At 40.9% G+C, this 20,258-nt stretch overlaps 1 protein-coding gene across 1 annotated transcript; it reads right to left on the bottom strand.

The window, feature by feature from the left end:
- Positions 1-17: 17 nt before the first annotated feature.
- On the bottom strand, positions 18-19,245 carry GFM2 (GTP dependent ribosome recycling factor mitochondrial 2; the record flags this gene model as incomplete). The annotated part of the gene is made up of 20 exons (XM_084277998.1): positions 18-742; positions 1,189-1,371; positions 1,604-1,719; positions 3,152-3,337; positions 3,471-3,609; positions 4,084-4,160; positions 6,113-6,302; positions 7,090-7,189; positions 7,271-7,411; positions 7,813-7,961; positions 8,668-8,748; positions 10,942-11,121; positions 11,212-11,272; positions 11,516-11,604; positions 12,531-12,619; positions 13,361-13,486; positions 14,454-14,551; positions 15,487-15,532; positions 18,562-18,646; positions 19,183-19,245. 20 exons carry the CDS (start codon positions 19,243-19,245, stop codon positions 614-616), a joined length of 2,328 nt encoding a protein of 775 aa, XP_084134124.1. The 3' UTR covers positions 18-613.
- Positions 19,246-20,258: the final 1,013 nt, after the last annotated feature.

Raw genomic sequence — 20,258 nt, forward strand, 5'->3', positions numbered from 1 at the left:
GATTTCTGTTCAAAGGTAGGAGTTTGCCTTTATTTTATTTTTTTTTGTACAGATCTTACTTGGCATCCATTCCACTCATTTCCTAAATCTACACACAGTCCTGAACTCTGGGTTCAAACTGGTTTCTAATGGTACAGGAAGTAGTACTTACTTCCAATGGCACAGTTTATAATGCTTATTAACTGCATTGTTTTGTTCAGCTCAAAACAAATCAAGATAGTTTTGGCAGTCTCTATAAAGTTGTTTCCTTCATAGACAAAAATCTCACAAAATAAGAAACAGTCCTAATGGCGTGTTAAGGTACGCTCTCAGTGCTTGTTTCTGGGAGGAGCGTTTGCATCACGCTGCAGGTAGCTGCAAGATGAGGACCGGTGAAGCAGCAAATTGTGTTTGCATCACTGGTTCAGCTGCTTTGCCATTTACAAGGCTGTGCCAGAAGAACACTGTCTCTTGAGCCTTCTCTGGGACAGTTAAGAACACAGCCTGTTCATACAGCTGGTCATTCTTCATTTATCACAAGCAGTTGGTCCCAGAATGTCATACTGGTGTACATAACCATAAATAGGCTCCTGGAAATACCTGACAGGGTCGTTAGACAACCAGAGTATAGTGGTCACACCAACCCCATCCTCCTCTGAAGGAGCGCGCTTTGCTCTTGACTGTTCAGCGCTTGGTAGCTGGCGAGCTCCAAGGTGAAGGTTGCTGACCCTGATGTTAGAGAACGCAGAACGGTTGAGTAGCCCTGGACAAAACAGCAAACACATCACTCAATTTAGGACCAAGTGAAGATGAGGTAGCACAGAAAGCTGCTTAGGGTACAGAGAGAGTCAGAAGTGTACTGCATTGTACTTTTAATATTACTAAATTGAGTGCAATACACGCATTAGTCAACCTTATACTGTAGTAAAAACCCTATTCTCTGCAAAACCTGTTTCAGTAGTATTTACTGCTTCTCTGACTTGCAGTTAAAAACATGCTGGTGTAGCAATCCAAGTCACGGACAAACGCCCTACTAGACCTGTGGGCATATGCTTCGCACCTTCAGTAGTTAAAATACTATAAAAGCCATCCACTCCCAAACTATTCAGCTGTAGCAACCAGAAACAGAAACAGAAGCCTAATTATCTTTAAGCATATAAAAAAGTAATATTAGATTTGCACTTTACCATTAATAAGATAGTCACATACCATCGTTTCTGCTAGTGGAACAGCAGCGACCACAACCCTGTTATCTTGACGACTCTGGATTTCCTGAATGCTGCCCCTCCGCTGTGCAAGGTCAGCAAGTGCTGCGCTGAGATGATCTTCACTCACTGTGATTTCTAGGTTCATCAGGGGCTCCAGTATTTGTATACCAGCTTTCTTCAAAGCCTGCATGGAAGGGAAGGAGAGTTATGTTGACTTTTTTAAAAAAAATAAGTACTCAACACAATTCAAGCTAATGGTGCCTCTCAAATTCTCTCCTTCCAAAAGTGACTCCTGTGAGAACATTATCCTGTCAAAGAACCATCACCAGATACCGATGCACCTGTATTTTCCCAGTGGTGTATGTATATGGTGCTGCTGCCTTCTAGGGCAGCTTACAGTTTCAGTTTCACTGTACCTTTTGCATGCAACGGGAGACACAGGCTGATACCATTGTGTGGGAGGTGTCAGAATGCACTGTCAGTGATTGCACTGTCACATCTATATCCTGAACTGGGAATCCAAGCAAAGGTCCTAGGATTAAAAAAACAAAACAAACAAACAACAAAACAAAAAACCAGAAATATAGTAAAAGAAAAAAAAAAACCACTTGTTTTTCAGAGTGTCAGTAGACACATGCCAAGAAGGGTCAGGATTAATTCAGAGCTGCTCACTTATCTCCCAGGGGCATGGCAACTCGTTTCATTCCTCACTTTGTGATTTTGTCACTACCTAGCTTTGCCAAAAGAGACAAATGAGTGCAGACTCACACTTTATTACTCCCTTTACCAAAAACAGAGATAAAATTTTCAGGACCAGAAGTACCTGAGTGTGCTCACACATACAACCGTTACCAAAAATGAAGGTGGTTTTTTTTTTAATACATTACAATATTTAAAACTTGTCTATTGAAACAAAAACTCATTTGAAAAAGTAGCAAAAACCTTTTGTTTCACTTGAAGCCGGAATATCTTCTATATTTCCCTTTTCAACACAATGTGATCACAGCAAGGCCTGACACTAACCCACCATCAAAACTGCAGGGTTAATCCAAATCCACGAGGGATAAACCATGTCTCGTGCCCTAGGTAGGCTATCTCCCTCCAACCAGACCAAAAACTGTACAGGACTGGAAGGGAGCCCTGAACCACATCTGAGAAAACACAGCTTTTTGCCTACAGAGAACATGGCCAAATCTTTTTTCTTTTTTTTTTTTTTAAAGCACTTAATGGCATGAATTTTAGGCTGGAGACAGCAGAACTGGAAGGTGTCTGAGGAGTGTAAAGAAAAAACACAGCCAAGACCTGTTCCACCACCAGAGATGAGAGATACTTTCCAACTCAACAAAGTGAAAGGGAAAAACAACACCTCGTGCTGCTGCTTCTGCAGTAACCATCAACCCACTGCCTGCTGGTTTTGCTGTGAAGGAGAGTTCTTTGGCCACAAGTTACTAAACAGTTCCTATTTTTTAATCCAACATAAAGGCTGCTTTTAGTCCTTTAGAAAGCCTACACTTTGCAATTAGGTAGGACTTTTTTAGTCTCCACTTTCATGGTTTTAACATATTTGGAAATCAAAAGTCTAGAAGTGTGGTATGTATGTGCTGGCCTCCAAAACCACTTCTGTCACATCACTGTGGTTTATGTGATGTCATAAGGCTTTTACTTGATCTCATATCACATTCAAAAGTAAACCAAAAGACCCCCGAAACTCACTGTTAACTGAGAAGAAATGAACTTTTAAAACCAAAGGCTGACTTCCACTCTGACTTCCACTCCTGGCATAGGGAAAGGAGTGTTTGACAATTTCTGTAGTTAAGGGAAAGGTCCGTTTTCCTTGGCATCCAATGTTAATATGCACTATCTTTTAGTTTTCAAGCTAGCAAGTAGTTTTTCCTCTTAGAAACACATTAAATTGCTTCTTAGAGAAATGTTAGACTGGTATAGCTGTCCTAGCACTTCTCTACCTTGAACACATGCATTTGTGATTCCATTTTCTATAGCTCCTTGAAGTTCTTTGGGTAGCATTTCAATGACACTTGCAGCATACTCAATGACAGGTTTTGTTGTTGCTCTCTCCCCAAACCTGGGCCTCACTTCTAACTCTGCAGTTACACAGTGTCGTTTATCTCCGACTGTTTTGTCCAGTACATCTGGGGAAAGAGGCAAAACAACCACTTACAAACAAATACATAAAATCCCTCTGAAAGTTACCCCGAAGATCTATTACACTAAGTCAGCCTACAACACCAGAAACAAGATCTTCCTTCCGTCTGCTCATCTTACCTGTAGCTTGGGCAGCATTTAGGATGGTTTCTCTGTATGCTATTTGGAGAGGTCCCAAATAAGTCTCAATTCCATATTCACGTTTAATTCGGTCATGAATTATTTCTATGTGTAGTTCTCCCATGCCACAAAGAATAGTCTAGTAAGAAAAGAGTTAAGGGAGAAGAGGAAAACCACTGAAAACTCGGGTTTTAATACTAGGTTTTTAAGGGAGTATTTGCATGCTCTTAACAGTTACTTAGAAATATTTCAAATTCTAAGGAGCCTAGTAGAGATAAAATAGGACTGCTTTACATCATCTGACATAAACACCACGTAAGCGAGAGGGTAATTACTACTGCTGTGACTGCTATATTAAAAAAAAGTTATCTTACATTATCTTAAAGACTAATTAAAAGGCTTTTATATACAGTAGTCTCAAAAACATGCAGAGGATGGCTTCCTCTACTTTGTAAAGCACAAGTGGACAAGACTCCGTTTTAGTTTGATACACAGAACCTTGCACATACACAGCATGAACAGTTAGACATGCAAATGAAGTATCTGAAGGGTGGTCTTGACAGTTTGAAAGTAAAACTTGGCTATAAGGTGTGCAGTAGAAGAAGAATCTTACTTGTCCTGTGTCAGGATCTAGCTTCACTTTCAAGCTTGGATCTTCACGCTGAAGGCAGCTCAATGCATTCTCCAAGTCTGTACGTAAATATCAAAGATTATATCTAAAGAGACTTCAGTAATTTGAAAATCACAATGAATGTCTAAATGTCACTTTCCCCTTAAGGTCAAATCTTATTCTCAGAAGGAATTAAAAGGACCCAAGAGAAGCATAGATTTCAGCGAAGTCAACTCAAATTACAAGCAGCTTGCAACTTCTGATTCTCTCCAACAAATTCAATGCATGCTACGAAGTGCCTGAATTTCGTCCCTAAAAGTATTTCTTTTGGAGCAATAGTCTGTACTTGTATGAGGACAGAATGGAACCTGCCAAGTGCTTCATCAAGCCTGTAAAAAGTACTGCTCCCTTTCTACAGAAAGGAAACTTGTCAGCTAACTCTTACATGGCCATGAGCCACCAGTGGGCCCAGGTGGCTAAGAGAGCCAATGGGATCCTGGGGGGCATCAGGAGGAGTGTGACCAGCAGGTCAAAGGAGGTGATTCCCCCCCTCTACTCTACCCTGGTCAGGCCCCACCTGGAGTATTGTGTCCAGTTCTGGGCTCCCTGGTATAAAAAGGACAGGGATCTCCTGGAAAGAGTCCAAAGAAGGGCTACGAAGATGATTAAAGGCCTGGAGCTTCTCCCCTATGAGAAGAGGCTGAATAAGCTGTGGCTGTTCAGTCTTGAGAAGACTAAGGGAGGGATAATTAATGTCTATAAGTATCTTAAGCATGGGATGCAGGGGGAAATGGCCAGCCTCTTTTCAGTGGTCTGTGGAGACAGGACAAGGGGCAATGGCTGCAAGTTGGAGCACAGGAAGTTCCGCACCAACATGTGGAAGAACTTTTTCCAGTGAGGGTGACAGAGCCCTGGGACAGGCTGCCCAGGGAGGTGGTGGAGTCTCCATCTCTGGAGATATTCAAGACCCATCTGGATGCCTATCTGTGCAATATGAGCTAGGGAGCTGCTTTGGCAGGGGGGTTGGACCCGATGATCTCTCGAGGTCCCTTCCAACCCCTGTAATTCTGTGATCCTGTGATTTGCCTAAGTATTTCAAAATGAGTTCAACATGAAAAGATTCAAGAGCAAGGATTTTTTTTCCCCGATTCCCATTATTTTACCTGCTGAGGAAAGCAACAACAGGAAGGCAGCTACAGAATGATAAACACACAGCTGAAACTGCATTTATCTACCTTACAGTCTTTGGCGGTGGGGTAAGGAGCGGAGAGAAGAGCGGAGGGAAGGTAAGGGAACCAAACCCCCAACCAAAAAACATCCTCAAAATAAAACATACAAAACACCCAATACCCCCTCCCTCCACCAGGAACACTGTACAAAGCGGCAGCTCAGCTTAGACAGACTGCAAATCAACTTTCTACCTTGCTCCAGTCTGTCACGCTACACTGGTACTTACCTGCCCTCCTCCCCAACCCAACCTAGCTCAGCTTTGCTGGAATGAAGATACCAAGTTTCAAGTACATATTTCCAAAGAGTTCTCTGGTATGGATTCTTGGAAAAGGCAGTAAGATTACAGGTCATGCTGGATGGGTGAACCCTACCAAGAACTCTGTGTGTGTAGTTAAGTGACACCACAGAGTAAAACCTCGAGTGCTGACTGGAAAAGCCTCACATTTCAAGTGTACTTGGGACACCATGTCTAGCACACCATGGTGAATGCAGCAAGACTACCATAAGGAAACGAAAGTGTCTCCATTTCTTCTTTCAAAACGAAGAACTACACTTCTCTAGACACAAAAACTAGAAAAGTGCTAGTACTGCTTGATGTAGTAATAGCAAAGGATACTGCCAACCATGATCTAAAATACGTATCATCAGTGCACAACAGCAAAAAGGGCCTTATCAGGTCACTGACTGATAAATTTGTGCAGCTTGCTCATGTCAACCAGGTGTATGGGACTGGGGACTAATACTGTTTCCTACATATGGGAATAGGATCATGCTTGAACATTCTTAGGCAGCTACATCATACCTTCTTGCTTGGCCATTGAAGGTGATTCAATTGTACAGAAGAAGACAGGGTCAGGGACCTCAACACCTGCCAGCAGAAGGCTCTCTGTGTCACTGGTGGACTTCTTCTTTTCCCCAGCATCCCTTCCAGCTCGGCGTGCTGCAGCTACTGCTGAAGCCTTGGATGACACTATGGTATCTCCAGTGGCACTCTACAGAACAACACCCAGCGACCCGTAAGACATGGGAGAGGAGAGGGTATGACAAAACTGTAAAAACAAACAATACCACAAACCCTGTCCATTTCTCTTCCTCAAAACTACTTCTGCTAATGCTACTTACTTATAAACAATTACTGGGACTTCTCTCTTCAAATAACTAAAATGTTCTGGAAGAGGAGAAACTGCACTCAAATTTAGACTCATGTTTCTTTGTCCAGTTCACTGCATTTTAAATCTAAACTACCAGTCAAGATATCAAGCTACAAAGAACAGTACTGGTGAATGAAAATTTGCTTGTGCATGCCAAAGTTGGACACATTTTAGGAAACCTGTGCAAATGAGATGCACGCAGCCAGTTCAAGCAATCAAACACTCAATTACAAAGCTAAGAGACGCAAGTGTGAAACAAACTTAATTGAACTTGAATTAAACTGTTGATTTTGGGTAACTTATTTGGAATATCACTCTCCTTCCGCACAGGTTTCTCCATGACACTGCATGTATTTTAAGAGTTACAATATGAATACAAACTCAGAACCCTGCTTAAAACACACCCTCAGCTTTCGGTCCTTCCTGTGTAATTGGCACTGTATCTGTTCAGGTCAATTACTGATATTTGTACATTTTGTTTAGGAGGAAGTACATGTACCTGTACTTCAAACAAAGCAAGTTTGTATATGTCACAATAATCAAGAATGAGTCTGAGATACAACAGCACAGAAGTAGAAAGCACACTGGTGAAACAAGCTCCCTTTACAGAACCAGTATTTTCCATTACCTGTTTTAACCCCACAGTAAGGGCAATGTTGCCAGGCATTAGTGATGGTATTTCAATTTGCTGATCAGCAAAAGGCAGGAGCAGACGGCTCATTCTCTCCCTGAAAATTAAATTATTGCATTATTCAGTACTTTAGCATATATTCCAGTGCTACACTAAAACACATTCCTATCTTACTCACGTGCAACTTTTGTTAATATTATAGACAGCTGATTGAGGTTTCAGTGAACCCGAGTAAACACGAACGAAAACTAGTGGTCCACGGCATTTATCATGGAGAACTTTAAATGCTAGTGCACACAGGTCATCCTTGTACCACTGCCTGCAAAACAGAAAACATACTCTTAAGAGGCAGACTTTAAAAAATCATATTTTATACTAAAAAAATACTAACCATAGCAGTTCCAGCAGGATATGTAAGATGTCATGTGACCCAGCCAATACCAAAGATGACCCCCAGACCTCTATTTTTTTTACAAATGGCAATATCCTCAGATAAAAAATAGGACTTTAGCCTCTGAAGTGTCAGACTTATGACTGGAGATAAAAGCATACAATTCCAGGAGCATTAACCAAAGCAGGTTCAGCACTCCAGTGTATTTTTACATCCATGCATCTTTACTGTTAATACCTAAAACCAGTACACATTTTTAAAGATAGGAATGCCTTCTTGGTACTTTTAATTTTCCCCCTTTTCTGATCCTCCTTCCCCCCCGTACTTACAGAAACTCATATGAGCGCTCATCAGGCGCAGGCAGGTACATGGTAATAGCATCCAGCAACGGCTGCACTCCTTTGTTCTTCAGCGCACTGCCACAGAGGACAGGTACCGCTTTCTGAGCCAGCGTGACTCTGCGGACAGCAGACTGTAACTGCCAAAGAGAATTATCTTCTGGTCACACCTGAACTACAACGTAGCCCTAAGCTGCATTCCAGCTATCGGATACGGTTAACAAATCCCCAAAAGCCAGGGAGCTTGTCTGCAAATAAAACATCACTCAGCCAAACTCCTTCTACTGCTTTTCATGAGCTCCAAACCATAAACCCAATTGCTAAAACAGAAGACATCGCTCTCAAGATCTGTGAACATTTGATGCAGATCTGCACCTGCTCCTGTTCCCAGGTTCAAACAGTCCCTTCAATTCAGAACGTTGTAACTCACCACCTTGAACACACTGTGTCTGAAGGCCCACCCAATCAGTATCACTTGAGAAGCTACTTTTGTTAGTAAGAACCAGCAGCTCGGACACAGACTGCACTGAGTCTGCCTGGAAATTCCACACACCTTCTCCTAAACTCTTGCAGCAGACTAACTTTCAAGGAAAACAACTTTCCTACTTTTAAAGCTGTGCCTAGCATGCCTGAGAATCACAGGAAAATTCACACCAAGCTTGAATATACTTTTTCTTAACTACACAACAGTGTAATTTCACTACAAAAGCTGGTGTACTTTTTTTTAAATAAAAAAATGCACATTTACAAAATCATAATCTGCATGTAACAAAGGAAAAAAAACCCAACCCTTCAGAATAACAGTTAGTACAAACTTGTTCATAAATAATGAGATGTAAAACTTACCTTGTCAGGTGGTATTAAGTCAAAATTCTCACTATATTCTCCTAGAACCAGTTCAGCAAATTCATCATCCAGATCTGCAACCTTGAACAGAAGAGTTTTTTATTACTTGACATATAGCAGTTTCACAGACAAGTCACAAATCTTTGTTAATTAGGATACACAGATAAACAGAGCAGGAGCCTTTAAAGACTGCTATCAGAGGTGATAAACCACAGAAAAATATGGAAATAAAGGTTTCAAGAAGTGTGTGTGGGAATTAAAACTCAACTTATAAAGCTGCTGTCAGGCAAACCATTAGTGGGAGAGAGAATTTTTGTATGTCTTCCTGAAGCAGGAAAAGCCTCAAGTCATACAGTGAGAGTCATGAAAGGTTTAAACTATAAATACGTATTTCAGACCTGCAAACAAGGCACAATCTGAACTAAGCAGTAACCACAGCAAGCCAACAGGCAGATATCCAGCTGGAAAAACCAGACAAGCCTTCAGGTCGTTTCAACTACCTTCTTGTCAAAGGCTTGTAGGTCCAACAGTTTGTCTGTGTTTTCAAACTGTACCACCTGACAGATAAATTAACAATGCTAAACTTAAACCTAGTCTCACATATGCCTTTGAGCTGTCACAGACCCTGGACATCCTACATGCAGGAAGGCACTTTGCCCCCCCTGCTGGTTACAACAGCAGTTGAAATGGATCACCGAAGCAGTCAGAAGGCTAATCAAGCTAATAGTTAAAATATAAACATTCACCTACTTAACTGAAAGCAAAGTGTGCAAGACGTCTGGTATGTGACCTTACTATATTTTACAGTGTTTCTGATAAAGAGTGTTAGTAGGATTGAAAGCACACATACATTAAAACTAACAACTCACTTTACAAAAACAAGGTAATTTCCATTATCACAATCCTGGTCCACCTCTTCCTGCTTCAGGGAGGGCCCAGAAAAGAAAGGAGAAAAACCCTAGCACTGTTCTTACAACGCTTTTTATCTGACAATACATTTAAGTTAAGAGGCCGAGTAATAACATTTTAAAACTTGAGGTTTTGAAAACAAGACTGTGTATGTGTTTTACTGAGCTAAACAATATAAAACAGATTTCTCAGATTCTGATGTTTCAAAGGAAGCTGAAAGCCTAGCATCATGTTTATGCACTCATGCAAGATAATTCAAAGCTGCATGGAGGGCAGCCCTTCCAGCAAAGTAATTTCCGAGACATTGATATCTGAGATATAGTTGTTAACCTCCCATATTTTAGCTTATAAAAGTATGCATTTAAGTGTAATCACTCCTACACTTTTAAGTTCTATATTATCAAATCAAACATAGTATCAAAAACCTTTTTACTTGAGGAAAGACTTGCTTAGAGCCTCTCAAGTACAACCAAGTCTTCTGATATCATTGTACATATTACACAAAATAATGTCGGACCTTAGACTGCCAACGGAGGAAAAACACTGTGGACAACCTATTTCAAATGCTCTGCACCACTCAACAGACAAATTATTCTTTTACTTCCATTAATCTTCACCCCTTCCAAACTGTCAACTCTGCAAGACCTAGTACTCAGTTGGTCAAGTCTCTATTATCTTTCTTAGATTCACAGTATGACAATTCATGTTAAAGAAATACTTATACTTTCTTTTCTCATCGTTCCCATGGGGTTTTTTGATGGATCTGGAACAAGATTTATGGTGGGATTCATCTGCCTCTAACACAGTATTCTGCACCACTTCGATCAGCCTGCAACAGCCCTTCCAGCTTCTAACTGCCAGTCCAGGAGGGTACGGATAACCTGCGGGTCCTGGGTCACATCTGTTAGGTGTCCCAGCACAGAAGAGACTGACAAACTGTGGGAAGCGTTGTCTGCCTTGGAGAGGATATGGCAGGATGTCTCTTACTACCTGAAATGGTGATGGTGGCAGGCCTGCTGCCTCAGGGAGAGCACAGGCAGAAGTATACAAGGACAAGTGGCACTGCTGCAGGTTGCGACATGGTAAATTCCCCTTAGACAAAGAGAGATGAGGTTTCACTGTACGGATGGTTGATCCAGCACTGGAACAGGCTGCAGAGACAGACTGTGATTCTCCATCCTCAGAGACTTGAAAACTCAACTGAACGAGACCTGAGCACCCTGATCTCATGCTGAAGGCAGCTCTGCTGTCTGAAGGCAGCGGGTCACTGCATCAGACACAGGCAGAGGTCCCTTTCAGCCTCTTTTTTTCTGCTGTTCTAAGTAACAGTTTTAAATATTTTATGTATTTACTTTAGAACTTTACTTGTTCTATTAAGGTATTTCTGGCATCCTGGACTTCTTGGAACAGGTTGGGATCATCTGCCTCCAGCACCAGCTTTTGCTCAAAATTTTTTCCATCATCCAAATCAGTTTTCCAAATTATTTTCTCCTTAGTCACGACATCAACAAGTCCTCTGAAGGTCTTTGCTTCCCCAATGGGCAACTGCAAATAGAGTGGAGATTTCAGACAGCTGCAAAAATTTAAGAAAGAAGTTTGAAAGAGAGCAAATAAACATTCCATTTCTAAGCTTACCTGTAAAAGCAAAGGTTTTGTCTTCAACTTTTGTTTGATACTCTCAACAGCATACGTAAAGCTGCATGAAAACAGCAGATATGAAGTTACAGAAAACTTAATCATATGGTAAAATAGGTTTACCACTCCTTATTTACTGAAAAAATTACTCCTAAAATTGCACAGAAACACTTATCTGCATAATCAGAGATGTACTTAATAAATGTTATCACAATCGGCTTGCTTTATGCTTAACAGAAAAGCTTTTGATAGATACCTTCTCTTGCAAGATTTTTAGCAATGATCAATATAACTGCCTAAATACCTTGCCCTGCTTTTGTCCATCTTGTTCAAAAAGCAAATCCGTGGTATCTGATGCTTGTCTGCTTGTCTCCACACTGTCAGGGTTTGGGCCTACAGCAAAAGAAAAGCGACAAAACACTAGTGACAGAAGCAGAATGCAGACAGAAACTAAGCTTTGCAGGGGATGTATATGGAAAAAACTCATGCAGAGACTTAAGATTTTATTGCCAAGACATGTAAGCACACACAGGCAAGCATTTCCATGGCTAAACATACACTAAAAACTACTGTGGTTTCACTAGTGATTTGTATACTGCCAGGGCACTTAGGAAACAAATTTTTGTTTGAAAGTTAAAACAGGCATAGGTGAAAATCAGTTCAGATTCAGAATCAGTGTCTTACCAATACATGGAAATAATGTAAGAATTTCCTAGTTTTAGAGAAAAAAACCCACAAGCAGAGCTAATTGGTTGTTGGCTGTGGGTCTGCCAGTCAGTTTAGGTTCACATATGATGGTACCTAAAATGCTTTCCAATAGCAATTTCTTATCCCTCATCTATGAAGAAGGTTATGTCCCATGGAACACAGCGATTTCACAGCACGTAACTCTTCAGTAGGATTGAACTACTCAGAACATCTCATGCTGTGAAGTCAGATTTTGACCTGCCGCCACCTTTCCTGCACTACGCCCCAAAAACCACATTACACTGGGAGAAAGTCAGGATGAAAATTACTCATTTTCTATGTGAAATCCAAAAACGAAATGCACAGATATTAGTTTCTTTCCAGCAGTGAGGCTATCCAGAAGCATTCACCTCAATCACCTTTTGTAAATGATGGCAACAAAACAACAAAATAACCCCCAGACTTTTAATGGAAACCCCACTTACCACCATGGAAATTCCTGTACATTACAGGACTTGAAATTGTAATCAAAGCATCAAATGAGGTAATACAAAGCATCATCTCTGTGCTAGCATTATTATTTCATTCTGATTAAAGAAAAAGAAGAAAAAAAAGCTACTAATTATTCTTACCTCAACACCAGCTGAAGCATCAAAGACTGCTACAGCTCCATCCAGGACTCTCAAGCAACGCTCAACTTCCACTGTGAAGTCCACGTGACCTAAGAAACAATATTCCTTTTATACCATCGTAATTTAAACAACAACAGATCATAACGAGATTTCAATATATGTATTTTTTTACATGTCAAAACAACCCTGTCTTCACTTGCAGAGAAATACATCCATCAGTCCTTGAAACACCCAAGACTGCTACATTACAATGTCAGAACTAAGAGCTATTTAGCATGGGAATGTCTGAGCTCACCTTTACCAAGCTGGATTTGGTACCAGCAAATAATAATTAGCCAAGGCTGAACAGAGCTCAGTACAGGCTAAATACTCCATATTTAAAACTAAGAGGTACATTCTACGACACCTCACCTACTCTCCCCTCATATTGCTGAAGTACAGTACCTGGGGTGTAGCAATACATCTTGTGAGGAGTGGGCTTGTGGCCCAACCAGACTCATTAATGCCCTAATATAATCAGGCCTGGGGAAGCTAACGAAGATCGGAATGCAGTAAGAGGAGAGCAGGAGCTTGTGAGAAACAGGCTTGTGAGGTAAGAAACTGCAAGAATGTTAACAGCTGCCTTATAAGGACTAATGCGACTGTGTAGCTTTAACCAATTGTTATTAGCAATAGTCAGGCACATGTAAGACAGGTGAACAGAGCATATAGCCAACAGCAATGTAATGTAGCTCGTGTACTGATACAGAAACACAGATAAGCTGTGTGTGTCTTTCAATAAATGAGCCCAACATTGATTCGAGTTGGGTCCGTTACTCCAGCTGGGGCACCTGGGGTGTCAATCAGGTTGATTCTGTAGTCCTTCCAGTCAAACGTCACAGCAGCAGACTGAATGGTAATGCCACGTTCTCGCTCCTGTACCATAAAATCTGTCACTGTGTCCCCATCGTCAACATCTGTGAACAGGAAGCAGGATTACAGCTGGGTAAATAATTCAAAATCTGGAATTGTCTTGGAATACAGACACTGCAAGAGGTTTAGAAATACTGTCCCTTTTATATATGTATAATCTATGAAAATTAGCTTTTTTTCCCCCAGAAAATTATGATGTCAGCTAATTTACCCAGGCTCTCTTTTCATGGAATAAATGCTCCTTAACTCAAAGGCAAGCAATTCCAACAATTTCCTTGTACTTAACCCCAGTAACAACATGAAAGACATAAAAACTAAAGCAAAGTCCAAAATCATGAACAAATTAGACTTTAAAAACCTGGCTGCACTCACTGTATGGACTGAATTATTTAAAATTTAGTAATTAAAAGTTAAAACAACAACAACAACAAACCCAAACCAGAGGTTGCATTTTGCTTGTGTTGTTGACTTCAGGATCTTCTTTAATTTTTCAAAAAAAGAAAAGCACTTTCACTTCTTAAACAGGCAGGCCACCATGTACTACCACTCTACAAGCCTAACATGTACCATTCTCAAACACAGTAGAGAACAGGGAATTAAAAGGTCAGAAGGTAACACAAGTGGCTGCTGTGCCCTTTCTGTGAGAGCTGTTGAAGGAAAGAATTCTTGCTGTGCTATGGCTTTCAAAACAAATTATTACTTTTTGTTAATCTGGTTTCTTTACAGGTCAAAAGAGAACTGAAGAAAAAGCTTTACTGTAAGGGCCAGCAAGTAAGAAATAAAATAAGAAAATCTAATTGCTCTAAAAGAAAAATAAGAGCCTATGATTTCTCCAAGTACAACTGCCTTAAAAGATGAAATGTGCATTAAAATTTCACTATATGGCAGTGTAACTTTGGAATTACTGCCTTCTAGCCAATGTATTCCACCAGTAACCTCTTAACTGCACTGCATATTATCATATACTATTAAATCTCTCAAACCTAGTAAAACACAAAAAGTATTTCTAACCTCCAAGAGTTCTTATGTATCCAGAATAATACAGCATTCTCTCTGTTGTTGTAGTCTTCCCTGCATCAATGTGAGCCATAATGCCAATGTTTCGGATCCTGCATAAAGCAAAAACACTGCCGTGATTTTTTTATTCAGCGATATTGTTATTTATATAAACAACTAACAACCACTGAGAATACCATACCAGTTGAACTTTCTTCCTCTATCCCATAGCTGACAGCGAGTACATTCTGACATGAAGTCTGTTAGTACTGACATGGTGGATTTTCTTCAGATCAGTAGTACTCTACACAGGTTTCCATGCTTCCCTTCATCAGAAGACCACTTCTTGGCCTCATCCTCGCCCACCTGCTCTCTCCACAGACAGAAGCAGCTCTTCCACCCTCTTATCCATCCCAATCCCTAGTCCCTGGTGCCTGAAACCACTGGATATATACGCTTTCTGCCCCAAGCACAGCATCCAAGTTCCCGTGAAGTTGCCTTTGATTCTGTTCAGCCATGACTTCCTTTCCTAAGTACCCCATCAGCAGCTTCCAAAACAGCTTCAGTAGCTCTGTGCATCACAGCCTTGGGTTCAGCCCTCCTGCTCAGCATTATTGCTAATTCGCCCTCAGGACACAAGTAGTCCTCCAAGGGAACTTCAGCCCCGAGCCATTTCTTTGGCAGCTCAGCCCCGAATTACCTTGCCCTCATCCAAGAGGCTGAGTGCTCCCACAGAACAAAAGACAAAGTGTACAGCCTGGTCCCCAATAGTGGTCTAATTGTCAGGACACCCCTTTGCTGGCGTTCAACTCCCAGCAACCACCACAGATTTGGAGCTTCCTTAAGAGCTCAGTTTTGGCTCTGACGATGTAAATGAAAGACAGTCCCTGACACCAACAACCGTTCTACACTGAAACGTAACAAGGGTAGCAGTACGGACACACAGGAACTATGCATGTGATGGGCACAACAACAACCCCTGACTTTGTATCACACCAATTGCTCTGGCTGGCAATTACATCTTAAAAAATAAGCTAGCGTGACGTACCTGGATATATGAGGATTAATGACAGAACGCAGAGACTTAACATCTCCTGGAGACAAATAAAACAAAAGAACAATGTGTAACACTTGCTCCAGAGTAGAAATTAGAGATTTTAATAAAATCAAATGTATTGGAGAAAAGTCCATAAAACTTATTAAAAAGAATAATTCAGAGTCACAACTCATGACAATCTGTAATCTCTACAACCTTCAATTTCTGAAGATACGTATTTAATTTTCAAAAAAATTCACACTCTCAAAAAAAAGAAAAAAGAGAAACTCTACAAAACATCTGTAATAGCAGGAAAAAGTCAACACAGGAAAGTATTATCAGCACAACAGAATCTTACTGACTCTGCAGAAGCAATAACCATACATGCCACAGTTCAAGACAGCTGAAATGCTGACATTCATCTGAACTAGCTCTTAGACAGGCATTTCTCCTTTAAACACTGAAGCTAGACAGTGTAATTCCCAGGGGGAAAATGCAAACCGACCTAAGTTAAGAAAACACAGGACTGAGGAGTTTTAAATGCCTGTTTTCTTGAAAGGTATTTCCTCTCTCACATCCTATTCAGTTGGGAAACAAACTGACAAGTTGATTTTTCACGAAACCAATCCACAATTCACTTACTCAAGCAATTTAAGTTGTGTTTCAGGAACTCACTTTCCTAGGACTTTGGTTGGTAGGCCAAACAAAATACCACAATATTTAAACTAAAAATTCATTGACAGGTAATCCCTGTTACCAGAGAGACATTAAAGAGGCATATTGGAGGTTAAGATCTCGATGAGGAGGAAGATTGATCTTAAAAGAAGGGATCAGGCTGGAAATTCACTAATACCTTTCCCCTCCCTTCCCCAAAATAATGACTCCAACTAACACTGCCTTTATCCTTTCAGTTTCTAAAACAACTCACAAAAATAACACATTAGTATGCTGGAAATTTCTTGCTTGTCTAAGCCATATCTCCTTGTGTATGGAATGAAACTCTGCTGTCATGTGACACAGTGAAGTTTTCAGCACAGCAAAACTGGGCAGTCGACCACAAGGGCAGCGCATAGACAGCGACACTGAAACTGTGAGACACAGACAACAGGGACTGTGCTGACATCAATAACTGAGAAGACTACATCTTCTCCTCAGGTATATGACTGCAGGTTAGACTTCTAAGACAGACAGTGCTGAACCCATTATCAGTTTGGGGTTTTTTAAAAGAAGTTAGTTGCCCACCCGTTATGAACAGGAAGGTGATTCAGGAACGCCAGCATGGCTTCACTAAGGACAAATCCAGCCTTTCCAACCCAGCAGCTTTCTACAATGCAGTGACTACATCAGTAGACAAGGGAAGGGCAAGAGATACCACCTATCTGGACTTCTGCACGGCCTTTGTCGTGGTCCCCCACAACATCATTCTCTCTAAACTGAAGAAACTAGGATTTGATGGATGGACTGTCCGGTGGATGAGGAATTGGTTGGATGGTCACATCCAGAGGGTAGTGGTCAACTCCAGTTGTCCAGATGGAGAGAAAAGTGGTATCCCTCAACAATTCACACTGGGACCAGTGTTGTTTAATATCTTTGTCAAAGACACAGTTTGCAGATGACACCAAGCCAAGTAATGCAGTCAACACAGCAGAGGAGTGGGATGTCATCCAGAGGGACCTGGACCAGCTAGAGAGGTGGGCCTGTGCAAACCTCATGAAATTCAATAAGGACAAGTGCAAGGTCCTGCACTTGGGTTGGGACAATCCTCATTATGAATACAGGCAGTGGGATGATGTGATAGAGAGCAGCCCTGAAGAAAAAGACCTGGGGGGACTGATGAAAGAAAAGCTGGACATGAGCCGGCAATATGCATCTGCAGCCCAGAAGGCTAATCACATCCTAGTCTGCATCAAAAGAAGTGTGGCCAGCAGACTGAGAGGTGATTCTATTCCTCTACTCCGCTATGCTCTAGTGAGACCTCATCTGGAACACCATGTCTAGCTTTGGAGCCCTCAGCATAAGGACATGGACCTCTTGGAGCAGGTCCAGAGGAGGGCCACGAGGATGATCCAAGGACCAGAACACCTCTCCTATAAGGACGGGCTGAGTTGGGCTTGTTGAGCCTGGAAAAGAGAAGCCTCTGGTGGGACTTTGCAGCAGCCTTCCAGTATCCGGAGGGGACCTAAAGAAAAGCTGAGGAAGAAGTGTTCACCAGGCCATGTAGCAATAGGACTAGAGGAAACAGTTTTAAACTAGAGCAGGGTAAGATCAGATTAGACATTAAGAAGTTCTTCACTATGAGGGTGGTGAGACACTGGCACAGGTTAGCCAGAGAGGTGGTGGAGGCCCCATCCCTATAGACATTCAAAGTCAGGCTTGATGAAGCTCTGAGCAAGCTGATCTAGTTAAAAGCGTCCCTGCTTATTACAGGGGGATTGGACTAGATGACCTTTAAAGGTTCCTTCCAACCTAACACATTCTGTCACTCTCAGGATTTTCTTCCTGTCTCCATCTTGATGTAGAAAAAGCAGCCTTGGCTCACAACACTACCTTAGATCAATGAATTTTCATTCTGTCTCAGTGCAGCTGAAATTTACCAAAAAAACCCAGCAAAAATGCCTTTAAATTGAAATATGGTTTCCAAGTATCTTACTTTTACTCTCTTTCATCCTGAGTCTGCAAAGAAAATACACTAACGATAATTTAAAACTGTTATTTAATCAGATCCCTGTCTTTTCCCTCCTGTCCAACACCTTGGCTATCCTCAGTTACTTGCTAATCCATTAATAATTCAGGCAACGGGACATCAGTTTCAGCATGTTTCATAATTGGCCTGATTTCTTACACATCTGTGTATAAGAAATCTTTCTCTTGTATGGCATAAAGCCTTCAGAAAACATCTAATGAGAAAAGAGCTGCAATATAAAACACTTCTTTTTAGTCCCTGAACCTTTTAACTGCTCTGTTTGCACTTCACACTCCAAATTCTATAAATAATGACCAAAAGAATACAATAAAACAAATTTAAAAGGCATTCTTCCTGATTTTCAGAGTAATTCCTAGTATTAAGAATATAATTTAAAGTTATACCTGGTGGAGAACTGTAGTTTCTTAGACTGTGGTTTTTCTGTGTCACGCTTATGATTCTCATTTTTGTCTTCCTGAAACACACATGCTTCAAAAAATAAAATAATTAAACAAGGTAATAATTACAGAGAATTACTTTGTAGGTACATTTTGTTCCAGTTATAGAAAACTAAGCTTAAGAAAAATTTCTACAGGAATGATTAGGTATTTATATAAGCTCAGGACAACAGCTATTTGGAAGCAGAAGCATGAAGACAGTAGCACCAAGGTTTAAACCAAGTCCAACACCAATATTACTTGGGAATTCCAGTAAAAATCTATGATAGTGTCAAAATAGGTTTTGAGTATCCACAATACATCTAATTGTTTGTGTAAGTAATACAAATTTAACAATGACAAATGTCAGGTGGTCAGAAAGTTTACAGAAAAATGAAGAATTTAACTTCTACATTCTGATTTATGTGAAGTCCAGTCCCAGCACGAAATGATACGTTCTGTCTGGATGCCAGTTCTTAAAGGAAAGGCCAAAGGAAGGAAAAAAAACCCCAAAGATAGATACTCAGGTAACTGGGAATTTCTCTTTCTCACAGAAGAAGTATCAAAATTTGGGGGGAAAAAAATTACCTTATTGCACAAACTTGATGTTTTCAATGCATCCACCAAAGATTTCCTCATAATTCTTAACATTCTGGCTCTCGTCTCTAAGGCTGGTCCCTGCCAAGGTAAGTAAACGTTGTGGTTGTGATATAAAACATGTAAATATACTACTTCCATGTAAATCAATCATGAAAATTAACTGATTTTAAAGTTAGATCAGGTCCTTGTTTTTTGGTTATTACTTTGCCGATTAAATTGATGTCAAATCTATTTTAAAAAAGTTATTAAGCCTTAAAGGTATAGCATAAAAGCATGGCCACCAACACTAGACATAATTCTCAAAGCAATTTGCATATAGTAATGTCATACATTAAAACTGTCACAGTTTTATGCTCAGATTAGCTCTAGAGTACCTGTCACTAATCAGTGAAGTGTAAAGAGCTCTTCTTGAAGGAAGGCAGTGAGCAGGGAAAATAACGTATCTGTGACAGAAATAAAGGAAAACAGTAAATACCATAAGCTTTTAAACACTGCCAAAAACACTACGACACAAAGCCCAAGTGCAGAAGCTTCACTGGATTTCCTGCTGACTGCAGCTTACTTCACAGAATATGTTATGATGGAAGGGACCCCTAAAGGTCATCTAGACCAACTCCCCTGCAGTAAGCAGGGACATCTTCACTAGATTGTGTTGCTCAGATCTTCATCAAGTCTGACCTTGAATATCTCCAGGGATGGGGCCTTCACAACCTCTCTGGGCAACCTCATCCAGCGATCTACCATCCCCATAGTGAAGAACTTTTTCCTAATACCCAACCAAAATGTCCCCTTTTCTAGTTTAAAACCATTACCCCTCATCATATTGCTACATGCCCTTGTGAACAGTTCTTCCCCAGCTATCTTATACGCACCTTTCAGATTCTGGAAGGCTGCTGTACGGTCCCCTGGAGTCTCCCCTGGAGTCTTCTCTTCTCCAAGCTACACAAACCAAACTTTCTCAGCCTGCCTTTGTAGGCCAGGTGCCCCAGCCCCTGGATCTTGCTTGTGGCCCGCCACTGGAGTCTATTTAAGGAGCCGGCAGCACCCAGCTCCAGTGATTTCAC

This window comes from Gallinula chloropus (genome assembly GCF_964237585.1).
Source record: "Gallinula chloropus genome assembly, chromosome: Z".
Classification (NCBI taxonomy): Eukaryota; Metazoa; Chordata; class Aves; order Gruiformes; family Rallidae; genus Gallinula; species Gallinula chloropus.